Source organism: Trichosurus vulpecula, chromosome 6 (genome assembly GCF_011100635.1).
Source record: "Trichosurus vulpecula isolate mTriVul1 chromosome 6, mTriVul1.pri, whole genome shotgun sequence".
Taxonomy (NCBI): Eukaryota; Metazoa; Chordata; class Mammalia; order Diprotodontia; family Phalangeridae; genus Trichosurus; species Trichosurus vulpecula.
This window is the reverse complement of record NC_050578.1, coordinates 101,351,889-101,376,811: the sequence shown is the minus strand read 5'-3', so window position 1 is coordinate 101,376,811 and position 24,923 is coordinate 101,351,889. Positions and strand designations below refer to the sequence as shown.

The 24,923-nt window shown below is 35.0% G+C and overlaps 1 protein-coding gene across 5 annotated transcripts in view; it reads right to left on the bottom strand.

The window, feature by feature from the left end:
* Positions 1 to 24,923, bottom strand: part of FBXW7 (F-box and WD repeat domain containing 7) — a 274,512-nt gene that overhangs the window by 14,684 nt on the left and 234,905 nt on the right. For 4 of the 5 annotated variants that reach the window (XM_036763823.1, XM_036763821.1, XM_036763822.1 and 1 more), the window contains 3 exons: positions 19,703 to 19,785; positions 15,524 to 15,665; positions 8,942 to 9,076 (listed from right to left, as the gene is read on the bottom strand). In XM_036763823.1, coding sequence (XP_036619718.1) covers positions 8,942 to 9,076; positions 15,524 to 15,665; positions 19,703 to 19,785 — 360 coding nt within the window. Of the gene's footprint in view, positions 1 to 8,941; positions 9,077 to 15,523; positions 15,666 to 19,702; positions 19,786 to 22,266; positions 22,579 to 24,923 lie in introns of those variants that run through there. The other variant, XM_036763825.1, reaches the window with a different exon arrangement.

The following is a 24,923-nucleotide window of genomic DNA, read 5'->3' as shown; positions in this document are numbered from 1 at the left end:
GTCATAGGTATAAAGGCTAAGGACAAAGTTTGCCATTGATTAAAAGAATAGTTTAAGTTACTTTTTTGAGACCACAAACACCATCTAGTCCAATCTCTTCATTTTACAGATGAGGAAACAGAAGGCCAGGAACGTGAAGTGATTTGCCAGAGACCAAGCAGATATTAAGCATCAAGAAGTGGGATTTGAACGAAGGTCTTCTGACTCTGAGGACAGTGTACTCTCCATTGTACTATTCTGCCTCTGTTTGGGTGATGAGTATTTACTATATGGTAAATCTGAAGCCTTGAGGTAGCTAGCTTCTAATGAGACATCACCTTTTTGAAACATGATGAGTAACAACCAGAAATATTGGGGAAAGGGTTAAATTAATTTTGGTTTTGAAAAGCTAATTAATTACTAAGTTAGCAGCTTTCCTGCTTGGCATGGTCACATAAACTTATGGTTGGGAAGCTTTGAGTAGAAATAAAAAGAAGAAGAGCCTCAAGTCTGTTTCTTATGGTCTCTTGGAACAATAATAATTCAAAAGAGAATGATGAATTGTAGTTATTATCTAAGAAATAAAGTTTCCAAACATTTCAATGCAGTGGTATATGTTAATTCAAATCAATAAATACTTATTAATATTTACTCTCTGCAATGTACTGGGGATAGAAGTTGAAAAAGTGAGTCATTTTGATTCATATATATTTATGTGTGTATACATATACATATTCACACACACGCACATGCACACACACACGCACACACCATGTATTTGGTATACTTCTTGCCTTCAAGGAGGAAGAATGCGAAAGGTTAAAGGAAGAGCCCTAAGAAATTTTGAGAAAATGATCACTCGCAGCTTGTGGAGAATCAGTAAAGATTTTGTGGGGATGATTCTTGAAGTGGGTCTTAAAACGGAAAATGATTTCAATGGCAGAGACATGAAAACTGTATTTGGGGCATGGGCCTGAGTAAATACATGAAGGTGAGAGAGGACAGAAGAGATCAGGGAACAGCTACAAGCCAGTATGGCAAGAACACAGAGTACATGAAAGGGAACAGTATTAAAATAAAGCTGAAAAGGAAAGTAAGTGCCAGATAGTGGAGGGTCTTTAAATGAAAAACTCAAGATTGTGTATTTTATCCTGAAGCAATAGGCAAGTACCTCAGGTTTTTTTAAAGAGGTAAGCTGCATGATCCTATCTAGGCTTTAAGAAGACAATTTTTGCAGTTGTGTGAAGGTCAGTTAGAGAGGGGAGACAACAGTCATGGAGACCCATGAGGAATTCTTTTTAGAATAATCCAGAAGAGAGTGAGTTATTAGGATGGTGACAGTGTGAATACCTAGGAAGGGACATATAGATTGTAAAGAAAGTACACAGGAAAATTTAATAGAATTTGGCAACTGCTTGGAAGCAAGATAAGAAAAATGTAAAGAGACAAATATGGCTTTGAGGCATCATCAACCTTAGGTTACTAGGAAGGTGGTGATGCCATCAGCAGAGATAGGGAAGTTAGGAAGAGAGGCAGGTTTTGGAGGGAGGACAAATTTAACTGTGAACATACCAGTTTAAGAGCTTGGTGGTACATTCAGGAAGAGATGTCCATCAGGCAGTTGAAAATTTGGGGCTAGAGATCAGGGTTGGAGATATAGATTTGGGAGTTAATTTTACAGTGGCCTAATTAATGATAATAAGATCCATGGCAGCAGGTGAGACTACCAAGGGAGACAGGTTAGAGAGAGAGGAGGGTTGAGGACGGAGAAGGCCTTCAGGGACAAGAGGAAGATGATGAACCAGTAAAGAAGATGCAGAACAAACCCTCAGGGAGGTAGTAGTAAGAAAAGGAGATGTCAGTACTGTAGTATAGTTGAGGAAGGACTCAGTTTTAAGAAGAATCAGGTGGTCAATGGTCCAAAATGATACAGAAAGGTCAAGGACGATAAGAACTTAGGAAAGCTAATTAGATTTCATAAGAGGCTACCTGGGAGAAAATTTTCAGTAGGACGGTAGGGATGGAAGCCGTATTGCAAGAAGGATGAGTAATGAACAAAGGCAGCGATTATATACTACCATTTCTAACGTTTAGCAACAAAACATGGAAGAGATAATCAGATGATAGCTTAAGGTGGTGGTTCTCAAACTTTTTGGGCTCAGGACTCCTTTTAGAAACTCTTAAAAATTATTGAAGACCTGCCCCACAATAGCTCTTGCTTATGTGGGTTTTATCTATCAAAATTTATCATATTATAAATTACAACATCTTAGTATTATTGTGAAAATAGTTTTGACCTCATGGATGCCCTAAGAGGGTCTTGGGGATCTCCAGGGATCTCTAGACCACAATTTAAGAAGTGCTGGATTAAGGGAATGGCAATGTTAAGTTAGAGGTTTTTGATTTTTACTTTTTGAAGACAGGGGAGATTTAAACATGTTTGCAGCAATAGGCTTCGGCAAGAAGGGGCCCCAGTTCATCCCCTAAGAAAACCAAACTGTATTTCATCAATATCTATTAAAAAATCTATAAAGAATTTTTACTCCTAGTTAATTTATATTACTTTTCCACTGACTTCAATAGAGTTCCAAACAAAGTAATAAAGTAATCATGTTTAATAACAATATGAAATATAATGTGTACAGGCTTAATGAAAATTGTGAAACTTACTGTAATAAAAAAATCATTGGCTGCCCTAGTTACCCTTTCTTTCATGAGAAAGTTAATTGTTGCTTAACTGAGTGATGACTGAGATAAGCAACAAGTTGTTTGGGATTTTCAGAGTGTTAAGAAACCAATAGCCTTTATACTTTGTAAACCAGTTATTTACACTTGGCCTTCCAATTCAAGAAGCACTTATTAAATACCTACTATTAGGCTGTGTAACAGTTTCCAGAGATACAAAGGCGAAAATTAAATTGTCCATACTCTGCTCTAAAGAAGCTTGGGAAGGATGGGGGCAACACACAGATAAGTAAATACAAAACATACAGAAAGTAATTCTAAGGGGGTGAACACTAATGACCAAAAAGGATGAGGAAAGGCCTTATGTAAGGGGTGCTTGAGCTGAGAATAGATGGAGCTAAGGATTCCCTCAGAAGCAGAGGTGGAGAGCCTTGCAGGCATGTAAGACCCTCTATTCAAAGGCACGGAGGAGACAGCATATCCTATACCAGGAGAGAGGCAGCCAACGGGCCAGTCGGGCTGGACCACAGAGTGCACGAGTGGAAGTAATGTAAAATAAATCAAGAAATATAGGTTGGAGCCAGACTGTAAAGGCCTTTACCTGCCACAAAGGAAAGTTAAACATTTATCAAGCACCTGCCATGTGCTAAGCACTGTTACAAACACTGAGGATACAAAGAAAGGCAAAAATCAAACAATAAACAGTCCCTGCTCTTAAGGAATCTAATGCTGGAGAGACAACATGCAAAAAACTACATTTGGAAGATGCATATAAGTTAAATTGGAAATAATCAGCAAAGGGAAGGCACTAGCGTTCAGGGGAAATTGGGAAAATCTTCCTGTAAAAGGGGAAATTTTAGCTGGAATGGGAAGAAATCCAAGAGGGGAAGATGGGGAAGGAGGGAATTCCAGGTATGAGGGATTGTCAGTGAAAATGTCAAGACTCAGAAGTTAGAGTGTCTTCCACAAGGAACGGCTAGGAGGCCACCACTGGATCAAAGAATACGTGGGGGTGGAGTAAAGCATAAGAAGACTGGAAAGGGGAGTGGAGGAGAGCAGCTTATGAAGGGCTTTGAATGCCAAATAGAGAAACTTATATTTGGCCATGGAGATAATAGGGAGGCACTGGAATTCACTGAACAAGGGGGTGGCATAGTCAGACTTGTGCTTTAGCAATATCAATTTGACAGCTGAGTGGAAGATATTCTGGTGTAGGAAGAAACTCTTGGCAGGGAGACCAACCATCAGATTATTGTATAGTCCAGAAGAGAAGTGGTCTATACTAGGGTGGTGGGGACCCCAGAGAAGAGATGGGGCATACATGAGGGGTGTTGTGAAGGTAGAATCAACATACTGGTAACTTGTTAGACACAGCGGAGTGAGAGAGTAAGGATTTGAGGATGATAGGTTGCAAACCTGGGTAACCAGGAGGATGCTGGTACCCTAGGCAAAGCTTAAACTTTTTCTACTCACAACACCATCAGCGCTTCTGAAACTGTGGGTCATGACCCCATGGGGTTAACACAACACCGTATTTTAAGAAGCGTTGCTGAGGGTAACAGGGAAGTCAGAAGTAAAGTCAAATCTTAAAAACTGTATATAAGGATTTGTGGTCTGCATCTATTGGGTGTGAGAGGGAAGTATCTACCTTAAATTTGAAATAATTTTTTAAAATGAAAATGGCAAATGCTGGAGGGACAATGGGGAGACAGGTACACTAATGCACTGCTGGTAAAACTATAAATTGGCCCAACTAATCTGGAATTTGTTTTGGCATTATGCTATAATTCACTAACCTGCATACCCTTTTATCCAAGGAATCCAACAAAAAAAAAAAAGGAAAGGTCATATATAAACAAAACTATTCATAGCAGGATTTTTTGTAGTAGTAAAGAATTAAAAAGAGAGAAGATGCCCATTATTTGAAGATAGCTAAATGATTTGTGATATGCGAATACAATGGAATTTATTTGTTGTGTGATATAAGAAAGCAAAGAAGAAACCAGTGAATAAAATAAGAATAAAGATTAGGAGAAAGAGGATGTGTGAAAAAGTAAGTTCCCAGAGGAGATAAGAGATGAATTCCAGGGCAAAAGTAGAGGGGCTGACCTTGGTGAGAAGGTCAACTTTTTCCTCCAAGACTAGCTGAAAGGAGGAGAGAATGGAGGTGGGTGTTGAGGGGATATCAGATATACAATTGCAGAGAATAGGGATGGTCTTAATCTTTTTGATAAAGCAGAAGTGAGATCCTCCATTAAGAGGGAAAGGTAGAAGAGGGAAGTAAATAATTAGGAGAGAAAAATTAGGATTTAAATAATACTGGGGAATGCAACGGGGAAATGACTAAGAGTGATACAATTCACTGACTTTATTCGCTTTTCTTACCTAGTAAAAGTCTTTCTAAACCAAAATACTTTCCTTAACCTAGAGAAAGGGTGAAACACAAATACAATGCAGCATCCTTACAGAACAGGGAATGAGTTCTGAACAAGAGAATGGAGGAAAAAAGCTAAACAATTTGATATTTTCTTAAATCATGCTTTCCCCCAGTTTAGGTTATTATATTCTGCTTAGAGAAAATTCCCAAAAACTAAACATTCACTCAAATATAAATATAAAATACTTTTTAAAGCCAAATACAAATGAATTAGGATAATTATAGACGTTGTTGCTCTTTTCATTGGAGATAATCAAGACATGACAGCATGTACAATCAGTTTCCACAAATAAGCACTGAAACTATTCTGAAAAAAATAAAGAGTGAAGAAAATGATCTGATGATCTACTAAATGGCAGAGGGGAAAGAGGGTTGGGCTTGGGAGTCAAGGGCCCGGCTCCAATTCCAGTTTGGCCATGCGCTCTGTGACCTCAGAAGTCATTTGGCTTCTGCTGGGCTGCAGCTTCCTCTCTAACAGAAGAGTTTTGCTTAGATTCCAAGGTCACATTAGGCTCTAAATCCATAATTTCATCCTAAATTGCCAAAAACATGGTCCTAAATCACTATACTAAATGTGATTTTATGCTGGAGGCATTCCTCCTATGGTTCTGTCTATGAAAATTTGTAGAATCTACAAAATAAATGGAATGTTTTCTTACAAAACACACCCTCTAACATTAAACAGTGTGCAAAGAGCAAGGTCAGAAGGTCTCAGATTTCAAAGATATCTAAAAAGTTAAAACTAATTCATCCACGGTGGTTACTAAAAAAAAAAAAAATACTATTTGACTGTTACTAAACAGTTAAGTATTTTCTTTTTAAAGTTCTAATCCCGCCCCATTAGAATAGATAATTCTTTTATTAAATAATGAGAAAAGGTTAAAAAAATAAAAGAGGTAAGGCCTCCCATCTGCCAGTTTGTTTTAGAAGAATTTCTATTCAAGTTCTCCACCTAACATGGGAAGGAATAATACCTGACTATGGCATAGAGACGGCAAATCAGTTTTTTAAGGTCTGCAAGATACTTCACATATAACACCTCCTTTAATCCCTATGATGACTCGCCATTGTCCCCAGTTTACAAAAGGAGAAATTGAGGCTTAGAAGTAAAAGTATTTGCCCAGGACCAAGAACATATCAGACATGGGCCTCTTTCTAAAATATCATGTTGTTTTTCCAGATCAAAGACAGACAATTTAATTATACGGCACCAAAACGAATAAAAGTACGAGGGCAAACTCAATATGGTCAAGTCAGAATAGGAGAAGTTTACAGCTTTTGGTTTTGTTTTTGTCTTTTTAATGTAAGAGATTTCTAACTGAAGGGCCTCTTAATTAGATGAAACAAAATTAGTTTGCTTAACTGAACAGGTCTGATTCCATTCAGCAGCAAGGGCCCTACTTACAGAAGCTACCAAAACACCCTTGGAACCACAAAATCAAAGTTTTCATGATTTTTGAGAGAGAGAGATGATAAAGACATTTCCTACAACCCTTATGATTTCAATTCCAATTTGGGCAAGTAATTTCTGTCTGATGGAATTGCTTTGGTGTATTTTTGCTTCCACTAATTACTGAGAGCAGTTTAATAGCTTCTACAAGTAACCTCATTGGCTCTATTTCAGGGGTAAAGGAACAATGTTTCTTTAAAACACATCATGTGGACCTACAGAATGAAAGTGAGTTGAGAATTCTGCATGTTACAGTCAACTTTTCTACTTACTTGCTACATTTGTTTCAGCATAGGTACACCCAGCAAAAGTTTGCCCTGACCTGCACCATCTGGACAAATGTCCACTTACCCTACATGTCCCATAGAACTTAACATCCCCAGCGACATTCTTTTGCTTACCAAAAACAATTATAATCACATTTTTTTTAGAAGAACAACTTAAGCCTCTTTTTTGAGTTTTTATGAGTGTTTAAAAGATTAATGATTTTTATTGGTTAAGGAACCTGGAAATCCTAGAAAAACACTGGAGAGCAAAAAAGTATTATGTACTACTTACTAAATAATTACAAAGTCCATTTTCCTGGCATATAGGTCATACTACACTAACTGGTAACGGTTCTTAGATTATTAAATATTGGTCTCAGTTTCATTTCCTCAAGAAATTATGTTTTACTCATTTTTACATGTATGAAATGAACCATTTTGCTAAACTAGACTACAAGGAATTTTTATCGGTATTTGAAAAGTACAACATAAACAATGCCCATCTATAAAGTTGTCTATAGACTTTTCTCCATTTCTATACCAACTTTTGCCATATTTCCCCTTTAAAATGCCTTGTCACTTAAACTGTAAAAGAACACTTAAGCCATGCCAATAAAACTATAAGTCCTTTGTTGCTGGAGATTGGTATTTGAATTTTAACTTCTTATGATATTTTCCTATTATGTTTGGTTCTGACTTTAAAATGATTTTTTTTTTTTTTTTTGCAAAATGAAGTCACTATGAAAATCTGAAGTCAAATGGATTGCTCTTAGTGAAGGAGGGGGAGAAAACAGCTACGAGGAAGAGCAACATTACTTTAATGAAAATACAAGCCACCTGAAAAAGGGTATCAAGAGAAACTGTGACAAATAATTAAAAGTGAAGAGATTCATTGGGTCCAACAGCTGTGAAAGGGCTTCTCATTACTAACCTCTCTCTGAAGGCAAAGAGAGAACCCATGTCACTTTCTGAAGCCTACTTCACTCAAAAGACTCACTGCTTTATTGTAAGAATTACTTAAAAAATAAAAAACAACTTGCTACAAGGGGACCAAATTATCTTTTCTTTTATATGAAAGAAGATATACTCCAGGAAAGGTATTTTCCCAGACTGCCTTACTCTTGAATTATACTTAATATCAGTATACGTTAATTATGTCATCGGGTTAATTATGTTCATATCTGAAATGATGATTATGGTACAAGGAGGGAGCACCTTTAAGATTGTTAAGACATTTGGAATAGTCATATGAAAAGAATTCCTCTCTTTCAAACCCAAATTGCTTATAGCATCATTTGAAATAAAACAGTGTACTGCATTTCTTTCACAGTCTCTTTCTCCTAACCTACATACAGCTAGCGATAGGCACATAAAACTGAATGGGCTGTGTAAATACCAATCACAATGATGTTCAGAAAATATCCTAGATATCAGTTCTATTCCCACTCCCACCCCGTGCCAAAGCAAATGAATAACCCCTTGACAAGATGGTGTAACTTTTCAAATACTGTTTTTTCTTCTTGAAAGTCATTTTGTATATTATGTATCCCTCACACACATATGAATATGCTAATATTAACCTAAATTCCATTAATTCCATATATTTTAAAATAAAATTCCCCAGAGAAAATATGAATTATGGTAAACAAGTACCAGGCAGCTAAAATTTTTTTAAAGGATCATAAATCAATAAATTCAGAATTGTAAAAAGTCCACATGTACATACAGGAGCCACTAGTCTTTCCATTCCTACGAAATTCAAAACATGATGCTAAAGATTCAGACTACCTATGTAATACCTGAAGATAGTGTGTCAATAATCTGGGGAAACAAAGGTCTTGATGAGACATTCAAAGTAACAACTCACTAGAATTTTCCCTTTCACATGGGACATATCCCAGTAGTGGACAGAAGTCTCTCAGCTCATAAGAATACATTAATCTGAGAATTACATTATTAAGTCAAGGCAGTTTTGTTAACTTACAGCCCTCTTGAACACCAATTAACTGTGTTAAACTGACGATACCGAATACCATAATTAGCACAGGAGTGTTTGAAGGTAGCAGAAGATACTTTATGTAGTTAAACAACACCCAGGGCCCGAAGTTAATTGATAGTCCTCACCTCTTTGGGGAGCAACGAAATGAAGTCCCGCTGAAACTGAGGCTCTATTACTTGCATCATATGTTTCACTTGTGTGGGTTCACAACTATCTATAAGTTCATCTAAAGCAAGTAGTTTCTCTGGTCCGCTCCAGCTCTGTCAAACAGAAAACAGTCTTAGCATTAGTGTTATTTCAACAGCTGGCCTAAAAGGTAATTTGAATATAAAACCTGAGGTAGATTTCTATACCGGGAATATAGAAATTAAAATTAAAATCATGAAATTCTTTGAAACTTAGCTTTTAAATGGTGAGCTGCCCTTTAAAAAGATTCAAATTATTACACAACTCTCCTTGACTAAATTAATTTTTAAACATGACAAATGATTATATTGTAGTCGAACACAAGTAAAACAAAACCATAACAAAGTTAGAGAAGCTTAAAAATATTTGCAAACTTTATGGGTTGTGAAAAAAGAAGCTTTTATAGGATTATCTTTTCTCTCACACATTTAATCTTTAAGTTTCACAAAGTAAACCAGAAATTTCATTTGGAATGGCAATTTCATCTCACCAAAGCTTATTTCATAAAATGTTTTGTGTATGACTGAAAGTTATTTATTATGTTATTGTGGTTGCATGTTCATCTGTAACCAGGATCCTGGCTGTAAACCAAAATTTTTATTCTGTAAACATCAATTTACATTACTGAGTAAATAGGGAATTTTGATTGGTAATTTTCCTTTCTCTACATTCTTTCTAATGGGCATCATAACATTGGATGTTTTTAATAAGGTACTCATCTGAGAGTATAGCAGATTAACAACATCATTTGCAGAAAAATTAATAACTGAACATACTGCACATCTGACAAGTGTATCTTCCACCAACTCAAAGGCTTTTGATTTGTTATTCCAAGACAACTTCTACGAAAGTCCCACAACAATAGAAAATGGTGGCTGATTTAGTTGTAAAATTAGAGCATGAATAAAAGAACAAAAAAAAAAACTGACATGAAATGAGATGCCACAATACTGGAAACCAACACATAATCACATGTTAAACGTATAAGTGCCTTTATAATGGTATGCATGTGTACAACAACATATGAAAAGGCACTGGAGGGGTTGTTAAAAGATCAAACTTGTTTTTTCAAATAGTTTCTTTAAAATGATTACCACACTCATGAGGTCCTTCGTTTATCTCATCAGTATAAAGTGGTACTGCTTTGCATGCATATCCTGTCTTCTGCTGAAGCAAAGTTTTAAAACTTCAGCTCAATTAAAGTAATATTCCCATTTTTGAGAATTAATAAAGTCAACAAACTAATGTCAGACAAGTCAGGGTTAAAGTTAGATACAGAAATTAATTCTATACTCAGTTTCCGGCCCAGACAGGGCGTTCGGACTTGATCTCATAACTAAGTGATTGTACTGGAGATAAAGCAAACTGAAGTTACACTGTAGCTGACTCAAATACCGACAGTAGTATTAAGGCAAATCTTTGAAGAATCTCTACTTATTTTTACCAATTTACATAATACACATATACTATATATGTACATATACATTTGCACAATTTGTATATGTATATATTCACACAGTGTATCTATCTCCACCACCATTATCATTTGACAGCAGTTGTCCTTTGGGCTAAGCCACTATGCCACACAATGAGACAAAGGGAGATTATCTCTGTCTCTATGCCTTGGTATAATACACTATTTCTTCTCATCCTAGTTTGGAAAGAGAAGTGAGTTAAATTATCCCATTTTTTGGAAATATTTATAAGAACAGTAATAACAGCTAGCAATTATATAGTGCTTTAAGTTATACAAAGTACTTTCCAAATACTGTCTCATTCTATCCTCACAAAAACTCATGGGAAGGTACATGTAGTTTAAATAGCACCAGCTCGAGACTCTGGAGACCTGGATTTTAGTCCCACTTGGGTCACTGATGTGCTATGTAAACCTTGGACAAGTCACTTTAACTCCGGATCTCAGCTTCCTTATCTGTAAAATAAGAAGTTAGCTTAGGCAACCTCTAAGAGATCTTCACAGATGTAACTTAACATTCTGTTTCAAAGAATATTGGATAAAGCAAAAGCCAAGCAATCTTTAAGTTTGTTTCAGTAGGGATTGACAATTGTCAATTCTAGACAAATTATGTCCAGTTAGGATATAATCAGTCATTTGAAGTATAATATTTGGTTTGGAGTAATGATACAGTTCAAGGCTCTCCCTATCACTTGTCACACTTCTTGAGTCATACTGAGGAAGGACTGACCTGGAAAGGGTGACCACTCTGGCACCAAAAAAACTACAATGAACTACCTTTCTGGAAAACAACAATGTAAATTCCCTGCATGTATGGATTTACTTCAAGGGATAAGCCTAACTCCAAATTTTACATTCAATTATGATTTAGCAGTAATGGAGAGAATTATTGTACTGAGAAGGAAAAATGAGCATAAGAGAGGGAGTTATTGGAAGGATACTGGGCAAAGCTATAAACCATGAATTCCACTACCATTTTAGCTGTGTGACTTCACGAAGGAAATTTAACCTCTCTCAGCATTGCTTTCTTTATCTGTAAAGGGATTAGCTGGACTTCTAAGGTCTCTTCCACCTCAAAAATTCCAGAATTTTATTTGTTGTGTGCTTTTTTTTCTAAATGGAGATAATTATCCTTTGGTTTTTCTCAAATAAGGGAGTACTTCTCTTTGGTCTTCTATTTAAAGATATTATGGGGGAGAAACAGATATAACTTAAGGGTCAGGAAGCAAAACAAAGCTACAATTTGTGGAGAAATAATGGGCAACAAATGTCAATTGCAAGTTAAAAAATTTTCTATGGAATTTGTATTTTATTTCATATAATCATGAACTTTTGAGTTGGAAGGGACCTTAGAGATCATTTACTTTAACTTTTCAAGTCATTCGGCATGCATTTGAATACCATACTATTCAAATGCCCATTTCCCCTCCAGAAATCTAAAGACAGACAAGACAGTCACCATATACCATATCTCCCATCTCTTTCTTTTTCTGATAATATTTAGTCATTCAAATACTCTTTGCAATTTGATTTCTTAGTAATACTGTCAAGAACTAATAATTAAGAAAATGCTTACAATCCTCTTTCTCTATTACCCTCAAAGTCTTTAAGCACTGTGAAGAAAGGTAACTAACACATAAAATAAGAGCATCTAAATCAGATGGTAAAGAGTAGAGAGGAATGCTAGGGAGCATGTATTGTCATTGTTTCTAGGGTCAACATGAAAATGGAAAAAAAGATGCTTTAGTACTTTAGACCCTCTGTATTGTAGTCCCTCCTGTCTCTACTTTTAATTTCTAAAAATAAGGGAACATTTTCAATTAATTATTCTTGAAAACATGCTTTGAACTCAAGGACAACTCCTTACCTCTCCCATGTTCAATATACTATTAAAAAATACGTGCTCTGAACTGTTCAGGAATGTTCAGGAATCCAGGAAGAGTGATAATATAGGGGTAACTCAAGTGATGCACTGGTACTCAGGAAACACTAAAAGACCTTGAGAAGGTTTCTAATTTGTTGAGAAATTTGGGGAGAATTTATGGGAAGACACAGGCAAAAACTATATAGGACAGGAAGATATGGACAGGTTGTAATTTGCACCTGCCGGATTATGGAGTTCACGCATTTATGAACAAACATAGATAATATGTTCATAGACTATAGTACAAATACATCCATGAGCAACCCCAAGTCAATCGTAATAAGAAGATAAATTAAGGAAATTAATGTTATTTATATGTTAAACTACTCTAAATATTTTTAAGGGGGGAAAAAAGCACATGGTACTCAAAAGAATCTAAAACTAGATGAAACACTCACTAGTCTGGTTGCCAAAAAATAAGTAGAATTTGAGAAAACAAAAATTTGAACTATATAAAATTTGTCTTGTTTTTGTCTTTAATATGTACTCTTCTTGTAAAATGACCTCTTTTTAAAGTTTCCTTTGACCTAAAATGGTATATCATTTAGGCTTATTGATTTACAATGAGTGAAAAAATACCGTCAGTGCAGATAGAGTTGGACCAAACCAGAGCTGTAGCACTGGCTTAGGAGCAATAGCAAAACAGTAAGGGGACAAGATATCCCATTTTGCTAGTTATGTTACAGAAAATTCAACATTAAGTATGTCCCAATTGTGTGTTCATGGAAATCATGCCATTTTAATTATCCTTTAGCTATATCACACAGGTCAAAATTTAACACAATGAATATACCTCTTTTTTATTATAAAATTAAATCTACTAGTTGGGCATTTAAAAAAACCTTTAAGAGATAAGCCTTTAGTAGAGTGATTCATTTCTAGCAGCTTTGGCACCAACAACAAAGATAAAGAGTATGGCAAAACACGAAGATTTGATGGGTATGTTAGAGACATGATGCTTAAAACGATTAAAGCATTCAACTACCTACTTAGCTAACCTTTTATTGCTAGTAGATTTCTTTGTTATAGAATATTTATGTGAAAAAAAAAAGAATTAGAAAGTAGTATGCCTTTAGGGATAATGTGAAATGTCACTGTTGCTAACCACAAATAAGTTTTGCTCGCTGAAACCCTTCCCCATTTGAAACAATGATCAAATAAACCTGCATATGGATGAATCGTAGCCTACCATGGTAGATTTTGTTGGGTAATATCTATCCTTCTTGCAGGCAATTCAATTGATCTAAGTCTTAAGTTTTACATTTTTCTCCCTTTTATGTACTCTGTTTTTAGAAAGCTAGTAGTAATTGCTCACTCATGGGATTCTTAATAATTAATAAGATGAGACACCATCAAAACAAGTAAACACTGTAAAAGATATCATCAATAAAACACATTCTTGTAAAAGTACTGCACAATTGCCAAACACTGTAGACTGATCAATGAGGAAAAATGGGGTAACACCAAATAACCAAATATGACTTTGGTTCTCTATCCACAAAACAGAAATAAAATTGGTTAGGTCATTAAAACGAAGAGTAAAACTTTGCCCTGGGCTGCCTTCTAACATTATGGAAACTTGAGATAATTTGCTCAAATTAAGCATTTTCTTTTGAGGCTGGGTGTAGTGACAATTCCAGTCATCACTAGCACTACTAATTTTCCACCACATTGGGAATAGGGTATGAGGAAAACAGCTAATGCTCTTCTCTGAAAACAGTGTAACTCAAAGAAAGAAAAGCTTAAAAACACATACATATATAAACACTTACACCCTTGTTGCAGTCATCAGAGCTATACTTAAAATTTGAATATGAATTGTTTTTCAAAGTACATTTTGAAAATCTGTAAATGTATTCAGTTTTCACCTGTCACTATGAAGAAATATGTCTATAAGGAAATAAGAACAATATTGGGATGTTTAATGATAAAAACAAATCAGAAATAAATACAATTTTAAGTTAAAAATAAGGAACACTGTCCTCAGAGAAACACGAAAATGATGGATTTCTAAACAATATATTTAATAGATAAATATAATTATATAACACATAATCTATATCTTTATTTGTTTAGCATATAAGTTCATATTAATGTTAAGGCCCAGTACAAGGGGGACTGTACAGAAAAACAGTAATGAACATTAGTAAATTTTCAGAACCAAAATAAAAAGAATCAACTTCCATGAAAATGAATCCTTATTATTTAGTTTAGTAGGGTTTGATGAATACTACTACTGAAATGCTTATTTTCAATCCCTTTAGTCTTTAGTTTGTTATCTAAAACAGTATATGATCACTTCTAGTTCAACTAAAATCACTTTGGTGGATGCAAAAGGGTGTGTTTAAGTACACATACATGATTTCAAAATCTACATTGCTGTCTGTGTGCCTAGAAAGCAATTAAGAAGAATAGGGCACTTCTGTTTTTCTGCTTAGATTTAAGAACCCAGTAACAAAATAAATGAAGGCAGTTTTTGAAATCTAAAGTAATCTCTTCAAATAATTAAAGTATATTCTTGTTAACCACCTTCCCTTCTGCTTTCCTACAACCTCTGGGAAAGTAAATAGTTACAGGCAACAAGCAGCATCTGCCTAGCTTGTTTGGTAGTATGCCTGGCTGTAGATCCAAGAAGCACTTTCAGAATATCTTACTTTAAATCAATTTACCAGCATTATTTTCTCCCTACAAAATTTTCAGTATTTAAGACTTGTGAGGTAGTCAGAAAGACCTTATATAATTTAAATGTTTAGAAAACTAGTTCTTGGCTGTGGGTTTTGCACCTTTGCAAGGTGCATTAACTCCTTTGGGCCACTAGGGGAGCTAGTAAATGCCTACCAAAGAGCAATAATACAGTAGAGCATTGATGAGGCACTCCAAAATAATGACTGGGTATGGAAAAATATGGTTTTAAAAACAGGAAGGCAACACCAGAAAGCATGTATAATGAAGGCATAAGGGGTAAAAAGAAGTTTTGCCAATCTAAAAACGAAAGGTTTTAATGATGTGTCATATATAAACAGCACTGGATAATCTTTTAAAAACTGTTATTCAAAAATTAAAATTAGCCTTTAATAACTAATGATTAAACAAAACAATCCAAAGACTATTTAGCTTTGTCACCTGGAACATTTTCAGCCATTCCTGAAGGCCCGTAGGTGGCTGGACAGATGTAATTCGGCGCCTTTGCTGACCTTGGCCATTGGCCGCTCTGAGGTCCCCAAATGTGGTAGGTGTTGCTGAACATGGCACCAGGCCAGTAGTGCTGCAAAACAAACAAGAGAGGAGGTAATACACAGACAGCTGCTCTCTGCCCCCCGCCCCCCAAGATAAGAATGAGAGTTCCTTAATTCCAAAAGGCAATGATGATTTGGCACATATTACATACATTAACCATTCATTTGAAAATTCCCCAAAGAGGATGGGGATAAGTAAAACCTATTTTTCTATTCTTAGAGTTAGTTTCCTCCTTCCCACATAACCACCTGTTAGTATCACTACAGTGCAGAACCTCTCCAGAGAATCAAAAAAATCTCCATGCTGAAGCCGATACCATAAATCACCAGTAGGGGATGAGCATATAAATGACATCAAAATATTTAACTGTACTTAGAACTCAAATATCCTACTACCTGAGGCTGCTGATGCACTCAGCATCACCTTATATTGAAAGCTAAAGTTTAAGTTACCTCTTCAGAAGAGAACTGGGATAGAGTTTCAATTATCCAGCAGAAATAATCCAAATGTTTATATTTAAAAAGGTGAATAGTGTGTGAGAACCTAAAAAAATGAAGTAATGTATCCAATAGTTCTGAATTTTGCTAACCAAATTATTTCTGAATTTTGCCCTAAATGTCTTCACAATCTTCCCTCACTATTATGGTATAGTCTTCTCTAATTATATATAATAACTGACAGAGATATTCCCTGGTTGGAAATTTTGTATCATTTTTATGCAGAAGGTATCTGAGTAGGAGAGACTGAAGAAATGCAAATCTAAAATACAATAAAGAACACCTAAATATTTTTCTTCAATAAATTTAAGTGTAAAGATTATTTTTTAGAAAAAAATTAATTCAGTTTCCTCATTTGTGAGACTAGGCCACCAAACTAGATGATCTCAAAAGGGACTAGCTCTAAAAATCATATTCTCCTATATAGAAATGCCTACTAATAGTACACTGTCTTAATCTTAATTATAATACTATTTTATTTTTCTAATTAAAGCATGTAAAACTTGTTTGAAGTCATAAAAATCAAGAATAGATGTGATCATTTTACTCCTTTCTTACTATGGAGGCCTTCTTTTGCAAGGGCAAGCAAATCACAATAGCAAAATAAATTACATTTATTCATTAACTTTTTTTTTTTAGCAACTACTACATGTAACAGATGATAAATTCAATATATTGTGCTACTTGTGAAGGTTTTCAAATCTAATCAATGGAAGAAATAGAATCTCATTGCTATAGGTAATTATCAATGTTCTGATAACTGCTGAAAATGCCAACTCAAGAAATAATTCTACTACTTTACCAATTCTCACCATTTCACAAAATGTCTCATTCTTTCAATATACTTTACAAAATCTCTTGTTCTATAATTTAGATACTTTAAGATTCCAAAATGAAGACCAGCTTGTAGCATTAAACTGCTTTGGCTTATTTCTACTAATTTCCTACTTCCAAAGTTAAGATCCTATTTTTCTATTTCTTCAAGAAGTATTTAATTTCATTTTCTAAAATAAGAACGATCTATACTTATAAGTCTTGTATGCACAACACTATGTGGAAAAGATCTCTTTACCCATCCTCACATGTTCAAAATGACAAATATGCCTCTTGATAACTATAAGATCATCCAAAAATTGCAACTGTTCTACGTTTAATCTAATTTTTTGACTAAGATTATTTGTGAAAAAGCTAACCCAATGCCTACTTACACATTTTCTTGCTCGAAAATATGATCCATAATGAAGTAAAACCTTACCAGTTGCTTTTATGGTGATAAGAAAATCATAAGTCTTTTTTTTATTCTTGTTTCTAGAATATATTATGAAAAACTGACATGAAACTAAACCCTAAAAGGCTATATTCCTAAGAAAAAGCATGGACAAATGAATACAAATAAAATTCAAGAAGTGGAAGTAGACCTTTCTTTGAAACAGTTAATTATCTACGAGAAATATTATGGTGACGCTAATGACCTCTAAGATCCTTTTCAGCTCTAACCAGGTATGACTTCTGGGTTCTAGCCTCATTTTTGCTATTTATTTGCTGTATGACCTTGGGCAAGTCATTTAACCTGAGTCGCTTTTTTACTGACCTGTGAAATGGACTATAATAAGTGCGTGCGCGCGCGCGCGCATGTGTGTGTGTGTGTGTGTGTGTGCGCGTGCACACGTGCAGCACAGTGTTATAAGGATCAAATGAAATAACATGCTTTTTGTTGTTGCTGTTCAGTTGCTTCAGTCGTGTCTGACTCTTTATGGCCCCATTTGGGATTTTCTTGGCAGAGACACTGGAGTGGTCCTTCTTTAGTTCATCTGACCGATGAGGAAACTGAGGCAAACAGGGTAAAGTGACTTGCCCAGGGTCACACAGCTAGTAAGCATCTGAGGCTTTATTTGAACTCAGGAAGATGAGTCTTTCTGACTCTGGGGGTTGGGGTGGGGAGGGGGAGGCACTCTATCCACTGCGCCACCTAGCTACCAAACTATAAAGCATTACAGTATTATTAGACTAAAAGAGGAAAAAAAGCTAATTTCTTTCATTTCACTGACCTTACTAATAAGGCAAGTGAAATATCTGTGCTAAAATAAAATTTTTACGATGCTTGGAGAATTAATTTGAGATATTTTTATACATCCCAGCTCATATATCAATTATCATCGCCAACAGAGAACAGGAATAACATTGAAATCCACAGAGACACCTCAATTCTCATTTTGACCACCGATTCAAACTCTTCCAGCCACCAAATTCTTTACCAATGCAGTTAATAAAAATAAGAAAACAGACTGAGAGTTTCATTCACTTTATCACTTCACACCCTCTGGTGCCCAAAAGCAGTGAAACTGTCTAAGGGCAGGCGAGCAAGAAGAAGAAAAGAACAGGAGACACAGAAAATCTACAAATCAGAGTTAGGTAGTACTAGAAGAAATAAGATTTGGTTATAAAATAAAGGTTTGTTTTTTTTCATACTACACTGCCTGCCCTTCAATTGTCTTGTGTTGTAAACAGTAATAATTATACAGAGCTACCATACTTTGAACAGAATAATCTGTAAGAATGATGTCTTCTAGAACTTATCTAAAGTAGAGAAAATTTTATTGTAAGTAGAATAGTGGTAATGGAAGTAAACTATACTAAATAAGAGAGGAAGGGGTGTGCATGGGGAGGAGTGTCTGGTTTTCTGTAAGCCGCAACATACAGCATAAAAATAATTTCTCTTAAATATTTATGAGAGGGGGTTGGGGTTGGGGAGGTGTGTACCAATAAGAATTCATGGACCAACTTCCAGCCTGGTATTCTGAGAAATCTGAAGACATTTGGAAAATGTAAATTTAAATTCTGAAAGGATTGATACCTTTCTTTAATTTTTAAAGGATACATACAAACCACCAAAAGTTACTTTTAATTGGCAGCTTAACAGATACTATGCTTAAGTTGGGCTAATTAGCATGATAGTGAGAAAAGTTTTGTAGTGACGTATAAATCCTCAAATGATGGAATGCTTCAGTAAGACACAAGAGAACAATTGTAGCTAGTTGTTATGGTAACTATTGGACTGGTATGAAAATGTATGTACTGAAAACATGTAAGAACTACTAAGCAAGTAAAATGTAATTTCTAACAATAATTTCAGGAAATAAACTTTAGTTAGTAATTATGAGGTTTGTATTATTAGCTTAAAATTGAGTCTTCAGTTTTGCATGTATAAATTTCTACCTTAGGATCACAGTTGCTATAGCAACCTGATACTCACATTTTGGGATTTCCTTTTCAGAATTTCTTAAGAACTGTGCTTTTAAAATTGTAGTCAGTTCATATTTTAGTCTCAAGTGAAAGCTTCTATCCATGAACTGCCTTGCTTCATAGATAATTGTTGGAACAACACAAATTCTCAAATAAGAAACACCGTCCCTCCTTTATTAAAAAAATCTTTTAATACCATTGAAATTTGGGAATATAATAATTTTAACAATTTAAAATAAGTGGAATGCTGTCTTTCATCCTAGCAACTGGAAAAAGAGGATTATATAAAAATTATGAGAGAGAATTAGCTATTTCATTTAATTACCTTGTATATTCTGAGACTTTGCATGGTTTCTTTCCCAAAGAAAATGACCGGACCTCAGAACCATGGTCCAACTTTCTTTTCATCTACAAGATAAAAAAAAATGTTTTAAAATTTTTCCAAATATACATTTTTAGCTAGTAACACTGAAAATTTTAAAATTTCCATCTAAATCATAAACTCTTAGAGCTGAAAGGAATCTCAGAGGTTATCTAGCATAAATAGAATAATAAAAAACACACTTACAAAGAATGGTAGCAGTATACCATTAATTAAATAAATGGGCAGGGGGAAATGAAAGCTTTATAGTGCATGTCCATTTAATCACAAGATGCCCAGGTATCAAGATTATTAAGAAATGTGGAATGGTCCTTTTCATTTGAACATTTATTTTTTGTTGCTGTGGTATGACATGTTACTGTGTATTTCCCTGTCATCTATTTATTCTAAGAAAGGTATGCTTCATGATAGCTTATACAGATAAGGGACAAATTTAAGAAGTACTCCTCTCCTCTTGAACTGCATGTGAACATTAAAACATTTTCGGCTCATTTATCAGACTTTTTAGCAAAAGCAAGTGAACTTTTGAAGCACACTGACATTTACTATGAGGAAAAGACAACAGAAGTTACAGAATCTTATCATAAATATCAACTGTTATTCAAATAATTAATAATAAGCAGAGAGAATACTGAAAGAAAAAAACTCCATAAAATCAAAGGGCTAGCCATCAGAAAAAGGAATAATATTCCTAGAAATAAGCATTCCTAATTGATGCATCATTAAGTTTCCATATGCACATATATACATTTAAAACTAAAATAATCTTGTACTAATTTGAAATGCCCCAAATCTTCAAAGCAAGGGATAAAATTAACATCTACATAAAGAGTTGTGCAACCCTATGAGCCAAATACGGTATCCGGGATTTAAGTGTTACATCTTGCTTCATTACACAGCACTGCACAAAAAATATTTTCAGAAAAGCTGTTTTTATTATAGTGATATTATGTGTTCAATTTCATATCTTTTTGGGGGGACAGAATGGTAGAATATCAAGTTTTAGAAGATACTTCAACATTAGTCAGTTGAGTTTACCCAAACTACATGTATTTGAAAACTGAAAGGAATAAAATCTGATGGTAAAAATTCAACTTTTTTTCCAGCCTTAAATGTTTCCTCCCCTATGTATGTTCCCTGATTTATTATTGTTTTCAAGGTATATGAGAAAACCCAACAGCCCCCAAAGTGATGGATAGCCTCTATGATAAAAAAAAAGAAAAGAAGCAGCAGCTTACATTGCAGGAACCTTGTTTTCCTGCCTATTGCCTCACATAGGAACATCATAGAACAACATGCTATATGACATTAAAACTAAAAAGAACTCTAAGATCCCAAAACAGACCTGCAGAGCAATGCTGGGGATAATGAGTAGCATCTTTTTAACATCATGTAGGAAAAGCCAGCACAAACACAGAGAGTTTATTCCTTGGTTCACAACAGCTAACTGGAAAAGACTACTAACTGGTCTTCTCTGCTATCTTGGAGAAGTTTCCTTGTTCATTAAATTTGTTTTAAAGTAATTCTTCTTAAAGAAATCATTGTTTCTCCTTCTTGAAGCAGACTTGCTTTTTAAAGAAGTAAAACAAAATAAAAGCTGGGGCAAAAATATTACTTGATAAATGTCTAAATACAGATGTATACACACACGCATCCATGCACCAAAGAGCCAGTATAGAATGCCTTAAAAATGTTATGGTCTTTGGGTAACTATCTCACTGGTGCTTATTTTCACATTTACTATTTTTTTTTTTTTTAAAAATGGGTATCTGATCTAATCAAGTTGGTGGTATTGGCTTTCAGAACTTCTCAGGATCACTCATAAATAATATGGGTGCAATTGCCATTTGACACACTAAAAACAAACTTTATTCCCATCTTAGTGATCCTCCAATGAACAAATTGCTCAATGTAATGCCTTAAGGAAATCCTTGTAAAGGACTGCCAGAAAATAAATAAATAAATAAAATTTTTGCCCAGGAATTCAGAAGCCTTTTAGATGACATACGGTTTATTGAAACACTGACTTACAAATACAGGCAATTTTTGCATATTTTGGCATAGAAGGATACTAAATGAATTTTAAAAGACATGCAAATCTAATTCCCAAGTGCTGTAGCAATCCTATACTTCACCACAACCAAGTAAGGGGGAAAAACCATATATAAGATGGAAAAATCATAGGTGTAAGATTCATTAAAAACCAACTAAGGTTGGAGAATTTCCAGGTCAGCATTTAGAGAGCTACATTTCAAAGTCATAACAGATTTTGGGCGATAAATACTCAGTTTTAAAATGGTACTACTTATTCAGATTCCGAAATTCAAGCTTTTTACAGCTCATGTTCTCTTCCTTATTTGCTTTCAATCACAGCATAAAACAGAATACCAGGCATCTAGCCACCCACCAAAATGAGAGGATACTGCAGCCATCTCTGATGATACAGATTTTCCTCCTTAGCCAAGCACACACACACGCACAACACAGGAAGGAAACAGATTACTTACTTTGTAAAAAATCATTTTTAACGTGCCGTAGAACCCCATGTTTTCTGTATTTTTCCCCTTCAGTGCCTCTGTGCCCCCGTGTGTCCGGCTGCTCGGCAGTCTCTGACAATATAAACCTTTTTCAGGTAGGTATGTCACAGACTCTAATGTGGACATGCTCAGGCACGTCAGAAAAGGAAGATTAGGCAGCAGAACCAGCAACAAAACTCCACTGTGAAGGCAAATGCAGCTCAGTACCAAACCGCTCCTCAGGACACACATCCATACATGCAGCCCGACTGAAGAGAACTCGAGGGAATGATGAGAGGGAGCGGAGGAGATTATTGGAGGAGACTCTGCCCTGTCAAAGCCTTGACTGAACAGATTCCTCCCTCAGCAGCAGAGGGATCAGATTACATCTTCCCTCGAACACAGAATGGTGCAGTCCAGGATTCAGCAATGCAGACTGCACATCAATTATACGGTGATCCGCTCCAGGGAGCCCGTAAGCACACAAGGCACCGAGCAGAGGGAGGATGTGGGCAGGAAATGAGACAACCCCTGTGCTGCTGTCCCCTCCCCAAACTTTCTGTCTCTCATCTTCATATTAAGAGAGCACAGGATCTTAGGGAAGCATTAACAGGCAGCTGACATTTTTACCAATTCATTCTTTTTACACAACTAAAGTAGCATGTATTTTGGGATAGTCTAACAGTAAAACAGCTATTTTTACTATGATCATGCTGTAGTCCTGGAAAAGACTGGGGAGCCTGGGTATGCAGAGTCATCAATCCCAAGGAGAGAAATAAAACATTATTTGCTGGGTTTGCAACAGAATGAACAGGTCTGGAGGGCACAACATTTGTGACAATTATGTAATACAGATTAGACCTCTGCTTATGAATTTTGTAGTCTGTAGTACTGAAGTCAATTAAAAATTTAATGAAAATAGCAACTCTCCATACTTTTCCATTCTGTTCCCTACCCTCCAAGAAGAGAAGGCAGGAAAACTCACCTCTTTCTCACATTTACATGAACCTAACCTAAGTTATCATGAGAATGCTGATGCATTAGTGAAGAGTAACATAGAAAAGTTTTATTGAAAGGTGTCCCCCCCCCCCATTCCTTTACTTTGACACACAAACTGTGTTCATTTTATGACTTCATTCTCACCAGTTCACATACAGAGGAACGGGTCTATTTTCCAAATTATTTTTCAAAATTTATTTTGATTTTCTCATGAACACATTTTAAATAAGTAATACAGTGAAAGTTGCCTAAAAGGTAAACTTCTCCTTGATGGTTTATATTGTATGTGTAAGTACAAATCTGGACATTGTACCAATTTTCATCTTGTAAAATGTTGAAAACAATTGGTTTTGGAGGCAATTAGAAGATTCCTTAGAGTAGAAAGGTCCATTATTATATAGCCTAGTTAATTAATTCCTACTCTCCTCATTAATGTACTACATTATAAGCAGAATATTGTACTTAGAAAGTTTCCTCATATTATTTGGGTTTATTACTCTTATTCTTGACTGTAGTACTAATTGACTTCCTTTACAAAAGAAAAAAAAAACTATTTTAAAGACCATACTAAATCTTTGTTCAGGATAACAAGAAAATGCTTTTACTCACAAATTTTAAGATTTCAAGACAGTCAATCCTGGTTTGAAATGACTGTTGGTATAGAATTGGTACTACCAATTGCTGTAACTCGAATTTTAAAAACGTGTATATATTTGTGTATGTGTGTGTGTATATATATATATATGTGTGTGTGTGTGTGTGTGTGTGTGTACACATGCATATACATGTATGTGTCACCTAATATTTTCTGTGTTGCTAACATTTTTAATAATTTGTCATTTGCTTTGCCAATTAACAGTATTTCTTCTAACTGCAACATTAGATGAAAGAGACACAAAACCCTAGTTGAGTGATTAGAAACATAAAGAGATTACAAATATAAGTTCATTGAATAATAAATGGTAGTTCCCATTTATATAGTGCCAGAAGGGCTTTCTTCAGAACAGCCCCATAAGGTAAATGGTTATTATTATCCCCATAATAGAGTTGAGGAAACTGCAGTTCAAAGGTTAAACAATTTGCCCAAAGCCACATAACTTAAGTCAGTGGTTAAGGCAGAACTTCAAGGCCGGCTTTAAATCACAAGTCCCATGTTCTTTCTACTATACCACATTGCCGCTCATATGATTGTCACTTCAAAGTTATATGAACAGAATCAAAGAACATTAGATCATTTTGAGACTGCCATTTAAAAATCCCATTGGTTGGCAATATATGATACAACATGATATTATATGATACATGACACAACACTGTACAACAGAAAACTCAAAAATTATTGATCTTGAGGGAGAATTCAATGTATGTATGTGTGTACGTATGTACATATATGTATAAATCCAGCAGAAGAAAATCTTCTAAATAAAGACTTTACTTTAAAAATGAAATGTCTCTGCTTTCGGCAGAAATTAAACTGTTAAAGAATATCCATAAAGTCCTATTAAGAGTCTCATTATCTACAATTCTTAGAACTTTTTTTTACTATGGACTATTCATTTATTTAGTTATATGCTTAAAACATTTTACATGAAAAAGGAATTTTTATGATAGATTTCATTGATACATACATGCAATTTAAGGTGATGGCC